General features: G+C 37.8%; 1 protein-coding gene and 1 long non-coding RNA gene across 2 annotated transcripts; both read right to left on the bottom strand.

The window, feature by feature from the left end:
• Positions 1 to 222: 222 nt before the first annotated feature.
• mtx1a (metaxin 1a) lies at positions 223 to 12,454 on the bottom strand. Its single transcript, XM_084089139.1, has 8 exons — positions 12,239 to 12,454; positions 6,644 to 6,713; positions 5,781 to 5,860; positions 3,739 to 3,831; positions 3,478 to 3,660; positions 2,684 to 2,760; positions 2,386 to 2,543; positions 223 to 2,256 (listed from the first exon to the last, which is right to left on the bottom strand). The coding sequence occupies exons 1-8, from the start codon at positions 12,422 to 12,424 to the stop codon at positions 2,033 to 2,035; spliced, it is 1,071 nt and encodes a 356-aa protein (XP_083945265.1). The 5' UTR covers positions 12,425 to 12,454; the 3' UTR covers positions 223 to 2,032.
• A 1,057-nt stretch (positions 12,455 to 13,511) lies between these two features.
• LOC311067345 lies at positions 13,512 to 14,746 on the bottom strand. The gene is made up of 3 exons (XR_014603212.1): positions 14,559 to 14,746; positions 13,825 to 13,847; positions 13,512 to 13,716 (listed from the first exon to the last, which is right to left on the bottom strand). It is a non-coding gene; the product is annotated as an uncharacterized lncRNA (long non-coding RNA).

Genomic DNA, 14,746 nt, shown 5'->3' with positions numbered 1-14,746 from the left:
AGCCCTCGCTCAGCCGACTCTGATGATCGGAAACACTGCCGGCAGGTAAATTGTAGCTTGAAGAGAATATCTTTCTCTCTTACAACCTCCACTTCACACACACAGTCCTCAGGGCCTTCTGTTACAACAATGCAACAGATAAAATCAGATTTTTGTTGGAGCAACCCCCTCAGTGTCATTGCAACATTGCATCTGCAGAAAATAAAGAAACCCCATGCAGAATAAGGATTATTCAGGACTGTTTATTTGCCCCTCAAATTATGAAAATAGAAATCCATAATCAATATTATTACAGCACATAACACCTAATGAAAAGATATCAACTGGCTGTTCAAATTTCCTTTACATTTCTGTAGAATCCCATGCTTAACCATGACAGATGCCTGGTCTATTAATGAATTTTAACAAATCAACACATCAGTGTAAAAGGTTAACTGGTTTTAAAGGTGCAAAACAAAGATGTTGAGAAGAAAAATGACTTCAGACAATACCCGAATCAGCAACCTTCAAAAATGCATTGTTTCCATTTCAAACATAGTTTAACTAGAGAGGAAAAATAAATAAATCACTCTCATGTAAGTGAACTACCTTACAGAAAACCTCATGGACCTCATGGAAAGTTACAGGAACTGAAACATCTTAGCCAGTTTTGCGGTCTGTCAGCAAGGTTCCTTTGGACAGTATCTTTTGGCTTTAATAATTTTGCCTCCTAAAAGAATCTCCATCTGACAGCAATTTCTAATCCTCAATAACATAAGCCACAGTTTCTCTCTTTATCCTTGAATATATCATGTTTAAAAAAAGTTTTTTGTGCCCAAAATTAAAATTGTTATTTTATTCCCTATTGTGTTGTAAACCTGTATGATTTTTACAAAAGAACATATTTTGAATCACGTTTGAGTCACAGTTTTTTATTCAATGTGTAATGCTATTTTGGATCATTCTGGCAAAATTCAAATGTGCAATACACAAAATTAGTGATGCCTGATGCCATTGGTCCTCACATGACAAGTGACCAAGCATGCTGCACCAAATTTGAATATGCATATGCACTGATTATTTGATTTAAAGCAAATAAGATACAAGAGTCAAGAGGAATATTTTTAGCAAATAATGATATAAATTAGGGACAGTTTCTCACATAAACTATCGTATGGCTGCAGAATACTTTGAAAATACCGCACAAGTTGTTTGGACTACTCTAATGCGTTAGCGTTACTATGTTGTTTTGGAGCTTAGCAGTAAAAAAAACAACAACTACAAACAGCCACTTTCTCTATGTGGAAATCAGCATCATTGCCATTCTGGCAAAATCCTTTTCTGTTTCACGGAAGAAACCAAGTCGCACAGGTTTGGAACAATATGAAGGAGAATAAATGTTTTTTTTTGTGATCTATTTCTTTATGACTCTACTTAGAGATTAAATATTGGTCATTTTCTATTTCCATCAATGGGATCCGTCACATTAACATGAGCATCAAACTGTCTGAAGTATGACAAGTACTGACAGCAGAGCGGAAAGAATGATTTACGTATTTAGCAAATAAAATGTGCATTAAAACAAGAAAAACACTGACTGAGCTTCAAACAAGGCAATAGCACATAAGAGATGTGAAAATCTAATTGTCATTGTCGTAAAGCTATGAAAGTGTTTAAAACGCTCTGTTATGATCCACAGTCACACAATAAAAGTTGAGGGAATCCTTTAGTTGGAGACAAGTTTTAAGTGCTCTCTTACCTGAACTGAGCTTAATAGTAGCTATGAATAGTTATGCTTTTTATTTTTGGTACAAAAAAAATATAAAAACACACGTGAACATACCAAATTAAGAGATTGAAGCAACAATGCATATCTATGGAAAAACAGAAAATGATTTAACAAAAATAGAAAATGAAAGCTTATGCAATTAAAGCTCAAGTCAAGGAATAAATAATACATAAATCCCTAACAATATATGGTTTCTTGTATGTTCCATGTAAAGTGACCATCCCAGTGCAACTAACAGAAAGCCCTACTTTCATTCATTCTCATTCACTCCTCCTCTTCATCCTCATGGGAGGGGCCTCTGAGTGAGGCGGGGCCTACATGCTCCTCCTCCTGCATATGCTCAATAGCTACTATGCCGGTGAGGAGAGCGTAGCTCAACATCGCTGCCACAGCAACCAGCACTGACAGAAGCTGCTTGCGTCTCTTGTATGGCTCGTTGTCAAAGTCGCCCCCCTGCTGTGTGCTGGACACCGGACGACTGACGCCCTCTGCACACAGAACAGACACGAACAGGCAACCATATTAAGAAAAATCTTCTCTTATTCAACAGACAGAAGTACAACATGCTGCACATTTTGTTCTTTGTAAACCCTTTATTGTAGTTGTTAGTTGCCCACCTTTACTCTCATTGGGGAAGTACAGGCTCAGGATGTTAGAGCAATATGTGTTCAAGTTGTCCAGATTCTTCAAGTTCTGCTGCAGTCGGCAGTTAGGCAGTTGAATCTTAATAAGTGGCGCTAGATGACCAAAAACATACGCATCCAGAGAAGAGGGCCTTTAACACACAAACACATCAAATGTATATCAAAATGTGTATTACACCTAACCAATAATCAACCAAGAGTCTCAAAGTGAAGCTCAAAGATCAACCTTGACGCGTAAAACACGCAGCAGTTTTCTAACTATAGGACTTACGAATCTCCAAAGAAGAATTTGTTCGATCCCAGGCGCTGAGAGAGAAGATTCAGGCACTCCAGAGCATCATGGTAAAGCTGGAGAGTCATAGATCATAGAGAGGATGTAGAAGAAACAACTAGATTACAGACTCTTATGTCACTATCTCTAACTCACTATGTAACAAAAAAAAATTATATATAAAGTTTTAATAATCGTTCTATGAGAAGTCTATAAGAGTAGGGCAGTCTATAATGATAACGACATAGAGGAATCACTTGTAGAACTATTTTTTCCACCCATCAACACGATTTTCAAGAGCTTGAGCATTTAAAGCGGCAGACGACATAACTGCAGGGTGTGCTTACTATAAACAGAACGATACTGTGCATTGGTGTGGATTCTAATATAGTTATAGTTATAGGTGTGACTGGATCTAAACATTGCAAAATATAACATTTTGCTTAGTCGTAGTGAGCAGATCACAAGCATGCACATTGTGACTCAAAGTTTCATAAGCAGAGTTGTTTCCTAACACTAGCAACTAGTTCTCTGCCAGAACGGAACTTCTGCTCTATCTGAGCCCAGATTCCTCACATCTGCTGATTTATCAGTGTCCTCTTCAGGGACCAGAACATCGTTGCCTCTGGAACACTGAGTCTAACAGCCACCCTGTTCTCTGAAGGAGGGGGTTAGTGTCACAATAGCCCAAACACCATCTGATGACCATTTCACAGCACATAAAAACAAATACTATCAAGCACAATATCCAGAATTCCACCCGGAGAACATGTAGCCAACTCGTCCTATCTCACCTCCTTCTCTGCCTCTTCTCCCGCCTCCAGCGCGCTGTTTCCTCGGATCAGACGGAGTCGCTCCAGCTGCCTGTTCTGCATGCGGCCCGGCAGGAAGAAATTGAGTGGGAAGCACATATTCTCCCCGTACCAGCGGCGCGTCACCTCCGCATAGTTCTTAGGATCGACCCATAAAGCGTAGATCTGGTGGGAAATGAGGAGAGTGTTTGAGCACGTACCCACCAAAACTGTCATCTTCAAGTTTCAGGATTCGAATCTCACAAGCGCAGGCAACAGTCGCTCCTCCAGCAGCGAGGTGAAGGCCAGCGTATCTGCACCCTCTTTGGCCGAGAGATCGTAGTCTGCATTGTATTTCTGAAAGACAAAGTTACAGCATTACTACTACATCTGCTACAAACAGGTAGTCCCTTTCCAAATCATGCATTTGACCATTCAAGCAGGGCCGGTGATTACAACCAAAGAATGGCTTATTTATTGAGCACTGAAGTGATGATGTACAGGGGTTGGACAATGAAACTGAAACACCTGGTTTTAGACCACAATAATTTATTAGTATGGTGTAGAGCCTCCTTTTGCAAATTCAGCATGAAGTCATCTAGGAAATGACAGATACCACAAATCCTGCACAGTTGCCAGAGGGATTTTGAGCCATTCCTCTTCCAGAACAGCGGCCAGGCCACTGTGATGCTGTTTTCTGACTTGCTCCTCCAAAATATCCCAAAGTGGCTTAAAAAATATTTAGATCTGGTGACTGTGACATTAAAACTTCACTATCATGTTCATCAAACCATTCTTTCACAAGTCTTGCTTTGTGTATTGGTGCATTATCATGCTGATGTACCCTTCAGGGTACAATATTTGAACTGTTAGGTGCACACGGCCCTTTAGAATGGTTCAGTAGTCCTTGGCAGTGACGTGCCCATCAACCTCAGTAGAGAATGCCATGATATTGCAGCCCAAAGCATCACTGATCCACCCCATGCTTCAATCTGGGCAGCAACAGTCCGGGTGTTAAGCCTCTTTGGGGCTTCTCCACACCGTAACTCCCATGGATGTGGGAAAGACAGTGAAGGTGGACTCAAAGAACAATACATGATTCACATTGTCCATAGCCCAAGATCTGCACTGTTGGCGCCAATAAAAACAACTACTGGCATTGGCACGAGTGATCAAAGGTTTAGTTATAGCAGCCCGACCATGAATCCTGACCCTGTGGAGCTCCTGACGAAAAGTTTTGGTGGAAAAAGGGGAGTCGAGGACAGAATTGAATTCTGCAGTGAGTTGGGCAGCTGTGGTTTTATGTTTTTTTGGATAGTACCGTCTATTTTGGATAATCCGAGTTAGTACCTGGACATCCCTTTCAGACAGCTCCCTCTTGCGTCGACAATAGATGAGCCAGTGAGACATGCACCAACAATTTGTCTTCTTTTGAACTGAAATGTCTCCCATTATGCTATGTGGATTGCAATATTTAATGTACAACTGTGCTATTGCTCTGCTAATTCAAACTTCACACTCTGCTCTTATTGATGAAATGTAAAATTAGTGAGGACTGGCCACATTGTTCAACCCCTGTATTTTTGTAGGCCATCCCAGAAGTAAGCATCACCTAGTTCCCTCGACAAAAAGGCAGAAGGATTTTTCAATTGACTTTTGAATTATAGCAGAAAATAAGCTTAATAAAGTTATAATAAATAAAGTTAATGATTCTCACACATTTTTTTCCATCAAGATATTCTTCACAAATGAACACAACTTATGAATTTTGAGGCCTAAATACAAGCAGCAGAAGTAAAAAGCAAAAGTTAGGCTATAAACGAACTACACCATGGTTGCACAACTTCAACGTCACCATCACCAAGATTAAATCTTAATTTAAATTTAACAAGTTTGAAAGTTTGAGTTATAATAGTTTGCAAGAGTGCAAGTATAAACACAACAATTGACTTGATCTGTGTATGTTTTTGACTCTGAACAGCACTACTACCTGGTAGAATGAGAGACAAGAAACATATTTATAGAAAGGGTTTTAATCATGCACATAATTAAAACCTTTCCTGAAAACACATACTTATTGTGTCTCATTCCAAACAAATTTAATGGATACCTTCATTGTGCAATCAAACATGATTAATGAGAAAATTAGGGCCTTTATGATGCCAACATGCATCACTGGAAACTCCGCAGTCCTCAAATGAATGAACCCGAAACTACTAAACTTAGCTTTGTTTGGTGAAATATACAGGGACACGGTATAGAGCAAAATGTGATCATAGAGGTTTTTGTGGGCGAGAGATAATCACCTGTTTCCTCAATTGAATGATGATCTGACTGGGTTGAGAGCAGCTGCCTTCCTCTTTGGTCCTGAGAGCAGGTAGTGAACCTTCAGTGAAGACATTGGCATCAGTAAAGCACTTTTTTTTTGCCTGGATGAGTTTACTGCCAAAGTTTTGTGATTTTTCTAAATGCCTAAAGATGACCAACAACACAATCCATTTAAGCTAGCTATCACTCTGGATATCAATAATGGAAATGCATGAACTCTAGATAACGTATCAAAAATATCACATGGTCCTTCAGAAATCATTCTAATATTCTGATTTGGTGCTCAAGAAACATTTATTATTATCAAAGTTGAAAACAGTTTAAAAGAAAGAGTTTAAAAGAACAGCATGTATTTGAAATGGAGATCTTCTGTAACATTACAAATGCCTTTACTGTCCCTTTTGATACATCTTATGCATACTTGCTGAATAAAAGTAATCATTTCTGTCCAAAGAAATCTTATAAATAAATAAATGATCAAGTAATTTGTTTATTTATATGTTTAAGTAGCTGTATATAATACATTACACCCAAAGAGGGGATCTACTAAAATGCGATAAACGGACTAATTAACTGTTATACTTTTGATAGGTCTTTAATTTTTATGTGTTCGATATGGAATAATATGGAACTTCAGAAGAATTCAGGAGCCAAGGAAAAAACACAATTGGAGATTGTCCACAAGAATGTGGAAAGAGAAACATACAGATGCAAGTTATCAGAAGCTCGGCAGGAAAGAGGAAGAGGCCTGTGTGCTTCAGTTAAAACAAGCTAAATGATCCTCTTTAATGAATGTGGAGTGTCTGCCAAGAAACAGATTGTTAAAACTGGGCCTGCTTACCTGTGGGGCTTCTCCAGGGGTTAGAAATCTTGTGAATTTTGAGCGGAGCTCCAGAGAAGCGAGCATATGCCTGGAAAATTATATAAAAGACATTATTATTATTATTATTATTGCCAAGTTAGAATTATAAATATTATGTGCTAGAAGCAATTTGAGTATCATTTATGTTCTAGCACAAACAGACAAACCAAGAGTACTACACAACCTCACAACAACAACCTAACCCTAACAAAATATAGATGACGACAACATAATATCAAGTCGCAACAAACTCGAACAGCAACAAAAGCAAGAACACAACCTGAATAAACAACAATAGCTAGTTAGCTACACCAAAGGCAACAACACAAAACAGCTTTAGCTTTTGGACAGGGTTAGCTCTTGGATGCCTTATTTTACGACGACATCCGATAAAGTAGGACGTAATTTCACATTCCAGCACATGCAGCTGAGAGCTGACAGATCCAGCGCTTCACACCTGGCTCAGCACGTCGTTTAGCAGATTCTTTCCATTGAAAGCATTGTATACTAATGATCACTGAGTTTAAATGCCCTGGAACGATTCCTTCACACTCTTAAGGCTGAAGCCAAGAATGACTCAAGTGTTATCGGCCTCGAAAATTCTGACTTTTTTTTTTTTTACTGGTCCTCGTGTGATTTTCATGGAGCTCTTGAACAACTGACCATGTGTGTCCAAATGTCATAAAATACCATAAATGATGTAGTCATTACAAAAATGATACAGTGGATTACATTTCATTCTAGCACTCTCCATAGTGGGTATAGAAAAAAATGGATGGACATAATTATGTCATAAAATTATGCCAGTCTGTCCCTCAAATATATTTCATGATGTAAGAGACATGGAATATAGAACATGAATATGGGATTTTTTATGTTAGTTTCGGAGTTTTAGTCACTATGAACTTTCCTTTCATGGAAAAGAACTGCATAAAGATGCTTCAAATCTTCTCCTGTGTTTCGATGAAAAACAGCCGCAGAATTTTCATTTTGGGGTGATTACTTTAACATTAGGCTTCCAGCACTTACAGGACTCTAACTGTGACTGTAAAAGGGGGAGAGGAAACCAGATTTGTGGAAAGAGCTGAGTATTGAGTTCTGAGATTTTCTCCTTTTCCCAGTTGCAGTCGTGCGGTGAGCTGAAAAAGCGCAGTTATCTCCATCAAAGGCTGACATCATAACCTCAGATTTATTACTAGATTGATTCCTACAGGATCCTAAATTGTGGCTCATAAAGTGGAGAGGATCAAGTTTGAAAATAAATCATTCTTACGAGAACAACTGGTAGAGTCCAAAACAAACATGAGGAGGAAAACTACAGCTGGCTGAAGTCCACTTTGCCCACAGTAAAAGCAGTTCATCAGACTCCTGCTGTACACATAAACACACTGAAATTAGGCCACGGATGACAGAACAGCTTCTCTAGAAAGTGCAGATGGTAATAATTAGTTTGAACCTTTCATAAGATCCTTAAATAGAGTGGCGCAGATTATGATTGGGCTGTCTTGATTTTAAGCCCAGCCCATGTCTTGCTGTGTATCCAATCACTGCTCTGTCGCCAAGGGAGTGTTCTAATACACCAGCACAAGCAGCCACAGCAGGGGTTCATTTATCAATAAAAAAAACCTACAGAATTTTTTTTTTTTACTGAACAGTAACATTCCATTGTTTTTTTCCCACATTAGAGCACTTTTTCATTGATTTTAACATCTAAAGGTCACCTTTAGTCAAGTCACCTTTATTTATATAGCTCTTTATACAAAACAGATTGTTTCAAAGCAGCTTTACAGTGATAACAGGGAAATGATGCATTTTGGCTGTCAATTCAGTTCTGTTGTAAAGATCCTCAATTATTAAATTAGTTAATTTCATCTTTCAGCAGTTCTGCAAAAAAATAATGTCATCATCCAGCTCAGTTCAGTTTTCATACAACAGCGTCAGTACAGTCAGATCAATAATATTGTTGAATATGAAGTGTCCCCAACTAAGCAAATGAGAGGCGACAGTGGCAAGGAACCCAAACTCCATCAGGTGAACGGAGAAAAAAAAAAAAACCTTGGGAGAAACCAGCAGTCGGGGGGCAAATTCTCCTCTGCCCAATAAACAAACACGGTGCGATTATGATTTAGGCTGCATCACAAGTCAGAATTCAGATCGGGATCGGTAGCATTCAAATATTATTCCAGTTCCAAGTAACTAAATTGTAGGTTTACCACGAAAATAAAAGCATAGTATTACATATTACACTGGATCCACATTAGGTGTTAGTATAAATTAACAGACCACTGCAAAACATCAAGCATAACATAATGAAAAAAAATACTTCCTAAATGTCAAATAAGCATACTATAGTTTAAGATCAAGGCTGAAACGTGTAGAATAAAACAAGCACATACCATCACAAGAAATCTCTTAAAGGGGTCATATAATGGTACATGCACTTTTACAAGTTGATTGTACTGAAATGTGTGTTGGCAGTGCCTGTACACAACCATCATAAAATGATAAAAATCCATCCAGTGTTTTTTTTTTTAAATCTTCTTATATGTTTTCCCCTCTCTCAAATCAAGCCGTTCGATTTTGTGACGTCACAAAATCGACGCCCCTCCCACGATTGTTGATTGACAGCAGCGTTTCAACACAGACCTGCCCTCGCTTGTGAGCGAGCTGTCAATCATAGTCCCCGCGGACCGGCGCGGCCATTGTTGATACGCTGGAGCACTGTCTATGAGCAGAATGGCGTCTAAGCGATTGTGGTGTTCTGTTCTTGGGTGTAATAACGAACACAGCAGTCATTTTGATGTTCCTAAATCCGAACCGCTGAAGACGCAGTGGCTGAGTTTGTTTTCGAAGGGAATATTCCCCACGATCAACAGCAATGCTTTCATGTTTGCGCGAATCATTTCACACACCAGACTGCTTTACAAACGAGGGTCAGTAACGTTATAAATCTGGTTTTGCTAAGAAGCTGCTCCTGAAAAAAGGATCGGTACCAACTATTTGTGTTCCTGCTGCACCTCCAGAATAACTGAAGTGAGTGTAACGTTTTATTAACCTTTATATTAATCTTTGCAAATCGCTTGCTGCACGCTTCACGATGAATGCGGCTGTTTACACTCAGGGTACATTACGGCATGTTTTCTATGTACGACATTCTCAATATAATTCATAATCTCATGTTTATAATGAACAACGTGTTATGGTTATTGTGTTGTTGTTACAAACGGTGTACGCACAGACAGAGGGGCGGGGTGAGCAAAGCTCATTATCATTTAAAGACACATGCACTTAAACGGCGTGCTGAAAACAGAGCTGTTTTTGACCAGGTAAAATGAGTGTTTTCTTACAATACTAATGAGAATTTTTAATTAAAGTATATTACAAACTTTTAATTTAGACCCTAAAGAATCATATTAGCTTGTACAAAAATGACATTATATGACCCCTTTAAAGGTGAAGTATGTAATATTGACAGCTAGCGGTTGACATCGGTATTGCAGTCATTTCCGCACCTGACAATGGGAAGCGACAAGCTTCAAACTAAGTTGATCATCTAACGTATCTGCATTTTAAAATGACTCTGGTCCTAGAGCTTTTTAGATTGATGCTGAGACTTTTTAGGTGAGGTAGAATCTGTGATATTGGACCCAGTTCGTTTGCTGGCTTCAATACGTGGTTTTCCGGAAATACTATTGGGTAAATTGGCAGTGGGCGGGATCACACAGACCAAAACAAAAAGTAGAAATAGAATAACTGGCTGTAGCATTTTATTTATTTATTTTTTCAGAGAAACAAGTTTGTGAACTTAGCATGTTTCCTAAATATCTGCGAACATATTATGGAATTATTATGCTTTAGCACAGTCAAAAAATTACATGCAGCACCTTTAACTAAAAGTAGGCCTGTCATAATTATTACACATTTAGCCTGGTCATTCTTTGATTAATTTCTTATATTATTGTTTTTAATATTATATTATATTATTTGATCAAATAATGTTAAATTCCATTCAGATGTTGCACAAATTAATTAAATTATGTTTCCATTTAATTTTATTCCTCCCTTCCAGGTGCAGTAATAGGACATGGGAGCACTAAAAAGTATTTTAAATGTAATAAATTTTTACATTTGTTTGGCATTTATTCATGGTATAAAAAAAGTTAACATTACTAATGAACATCTACTTAAAAGATGTATGTGTAATAAGCATACATGCGAGACTAATGAAAAAAAATTATAATAAAATTATTTATCACAATTACGTGCTCAAAAATGTATCACTGCCAAAATATGGTATATTGTTATAATGTTATGACAGGCCTAACTTCAAGTTGGCAGCAGACAGGCAAATCTCCAAACATCCTCAGACCTTCACATGCAGTCACAATTTAATGCAACTATATCCTTTCTGGTGCAATGAGATAATCTGGAAAATTCTGAATGAACTTCACATTACCAAACCATCAGAGAGAGGGAGCAAAACATGCCTGCGGTTTTTAAAGCGCCCTCAGTAGGTGCAGACAGACTGTAATGCACAGACATCAACCCGACCGCTGGCGAGCTGGAAAAATCCCACAACACTCAGAGAGTCCAAAACACACAGCACTGATGTAACCTAATCACTTTAACATGCGATTTCAGCAATAGTAACCTGGTTCTTTACCCACATACAACCTTTGTTGATTAGGAATAAAATGGATCTGAATTCAGTCTCCAAAGCTGCCGATAGGGGATGAGATTGATGCTAACTCCAGATGACAGTGCTGGGTTTGTGGTTTACAGTAGCACAGACAGGTGGCGCCCTGGTGTGACCAAACTGAAGTGGAAAAATAGGAAAAGTGGAGCAAATGTCCCACATGATGATTCATGCAATAGAAATATCTGTTGATAAGCACCTTGGCTTTGGAATAAAACTGAGATAGGAAAATTTAGCTTAAATCATGAAGAGTAAAAAGTGGAGATTTGCAGTTTCAAAGGGTAGACCGGCATTTAGACAGGGTCAGATCGTGGTCATGCGAGGCCCTGGGCAACCGTTAACCGTTTTTTATTAGTATACATATTTTGGTATGCTTTAAATAAAAAGGATAAAAATAGTAAGTTAGCTGGGGCTAGTGCTCATCTTGATAATCTCCAGACTTTCATTCACAGAAGAGAGAAATTAAACAAAATTGTATTGATAATAATAATTATTTAAACACGAATAGTAATATTAAATATATATATCTTTAAATCATTATTTTCTAGTACCCTATATAGGACATATGATAAGCAGTTTGAAGAATGGATGGATGCATTATTATTCATTATTTTACGTAATAATATATAACGTTATACATATATAACAACACCTGCGACCACTACTCAAATAAAACTATATTTTAAGTCCCTTGAGTTTAAAAAACAAGCACATATACAGTAAATACACACGTTAGGTGCCATGGCATCACTGTAACGTTACCATCTAACGTTACCCTGTAGTAAGTGCGGTACCGAGCCGAATCGCTGTACAACAAATATGAGCCGAACCAACCCATATAAATATCCAGTGTACATGAGCCTGTGATGAAAACTCACCAGCACGATGAGACAGTCCGTATTTACTGACGGTAAACCCAAACCAGCCTTCCAGCAAAACAGCTCACAGGGAGCCGCCATCTTCACAGACCAAACACTTATGACCCGGAGCTGCTGCTTTGACAAATAAAAGTCCCAATAACTTTGTGGATGTGTTCCACTCACAGGTGATCTTGCCAATGCCATTATTCTTTCTGAAGGCTTCTCCGTCCACAGTAAGAGCCTTGGATGGTGTATTAAGCCAATTCACAGCACAACTGTTGAACTTTTTCTTGAGCCCCCAATCAGCATGATTTCTGAAGGATCATGTGATACTAAAAATACAGATTTTCCATTACAGGAATAAATAGCATTTTATAATTCATTAAAATAGAAAACAGTTCATTTAAATAGTAATAATATTTAAGAATATTACTGTACAAATAAATGTAGCCTTGGTGAGCATAAGATACTTTTTTTTCTTCAAAAATATTAAACAGTAGCTAGTGTGTTTGAATATAAATTTAGTAATTCTGTTTACTTTTGTAGTAGCAGTGTATCATATCTTGGCAGAAACTAAGACACAATACAAGACACAATTTGGATACCATGGCATGGTTTGTGAGGTAATTGTGTTTTATCATTGCTTGCAGTGGGCCTGTAGGAAACAGCAGAGACTTGGCCAAATGGACAATCAGCCGCTTGTGTTGCAACTCTCCATCCCAGGAATCTGCCAAGAATTCATGAGAAAAAACCACATGCACACATGGAGACATCAGAGTCCCAAGGGACTGATAGAGTCCAGTACATTCCTGTTCTGGCCATGAGCACCCATCCCGTCCGTCTGTGTGAACTCTTGAGTTAGTTTCAGTAATCCTCTTCTCTTTCTTAGACCACATTTACTCAATGTAGGCTATGGCCTGAAAAAAAAAAAAAATCACATATGTAACCACTTAATATAACTGTGTGTTCCCATTTAGATAATTAAGTTTCATCAAGGGTAAAGACAAGAAAAGTTCAACATATTGTGAAAATCTCTGGAAAAGGGCTTTGGGCATCATTGGGACATTCTGGAATTCTTTGAAATTGTTCCAAGAACAACTAAAGGACAAAATGAACCTTGCACATTTTCACTATATGTATTACTTATTTTTTAAAGACATGCAATAATTTTTCCAACATTAAAATAAGTTTTTAAAAAATAATAGGACTTTTAATAGTACTTTAATTATGCACACCTGCACCAGCCAGGCAACTGCCATGACTGGAAATGTTGATGGATAATGTTCTCCAGATTTAACAGACTGCATTGTGTGGATTTTTAAATATACAAAAACACAAGACTGGAAAATAAACTAAAATAGCAAATAAGACAGTGAAGAGTGTAAATTCAGTCACTAAACTGAGTGTCACTAAACATTTTAGACTGTGTGTGGTAAGATGACGTCCTTCCTCCCATGAGCAAACATCAGGGTGGCATAAAGCACTTCACTGAAGCCCTGTGGAAAAACCAAATGACCCGTTTAACAACTCAAATTTCAGACACAGACAAACACTCAAACCTCAAGTGAATAAAACATCCCTGACCCAAGGGGAAGAGTTCTTACCACAGTGTGGTATTTTCTCTGACCTGGAGTAAAAAAACATCAAGGGGTTTAAAATATTTATGTGAATACAGATGATTTTGTTGAACCATCTGATACAAACATGCCACAATGATTTAACTAATGCAATCTGGCAACCCATCTAACAGGGAACGTTCTAAGAACTTTAGCTAACGTTCTGAAGGTTCTCTTAAAGTTATGAATAAACGTTGTTCCTGTAACGTTAATAGAACGTTTGTTATCTGGTCTTTAGTAATGTTCTCAAAATATTAGCACAAAAACATTATTTATGCATAATTTATTTTCTGAAATGTTTTAGTTGGATGTTTGTCTAAAGTTTTTTTATAGCCTACGTTACTGGTTTCAGAAGGTTTGGATAACATAGAAATTTAACAATCTCATAATGTTTGAAGGATGATACGAATTGTTTCCTTAATGATCGCATAACCAAGAAAAAAAAAGTTAAAACATTTAAAAAACTGGACGTTGTGAATGTTCAGAGAACATTCAGAAATTACATTTTCATAACTTAATGGGAACATTAGCAAAACATTCTTAGAACACATTTCTGTTAACTGGGAACACCGTAAGAGACCCTGTTATTATCTTATTTATCAGAGTGGATACTTTAAAAAAATGCAGACAGATGTGGTTTACAGCTGTTGAAATGGTCAGAAGGAGAGATGTCTCCTGCTAAAGCCAGAGGAAACATACACAACACACACACACATACTTACCCTGCTGGATAATGCCACTGCTGATGTCACGGGTGATCTCATCACACACAATTCAGCAAAGGTGAGATGTGCCATTTATGGTGAGAAGCTATAAAGCTGAACGTCAAATGTCTTCTGGAGAGAAATTGAATTTAAGGTGCATGAAATGCATTTAGACCAAACTTCATGTGAATATGTATATGTCCATT

Source organism: Abramis brama (assembly GCF_963993115.1).
Source record: "Abramis brama genome assembly, chromosome: 17".
Lineage (NCBI taxonomy): Eukaryota > Metazoa > Chordata > Actinopteri > Cypriniformes > Leuciscidae > Abramis > Abramis brama.
The sequence above is the reverse complement of the archived record's forward strand: the minus strand, read 5'-3'. Positions and strand labels throughout refer to the sequence as shown.

Bases quoted from the DNA above. Each gene is read 5' to 3' on its own strand.
- mtx1a (XM_084089139.1), bottom strand. From the start codon at position 12,424: ATGGCATTGGCAAGATCACCTGTGAGTGGAACACATCCACAAAGTTAT. The intron at 6,714-12,238 runs GTGAGTTTTCAT...ATAATTTTCCAG, and splicing joins CGGACTGTCTCATCGTGCTG to GCATATGCTCGCTTCTCTGG. The intron at 2,544-2,683 runs GTAAGTCCTATA...TGTGTGTTAAAG, and splicing joins AAATTCTTCTTTGGAGATTC to GCCCTCTTCTCTGGATGCGT.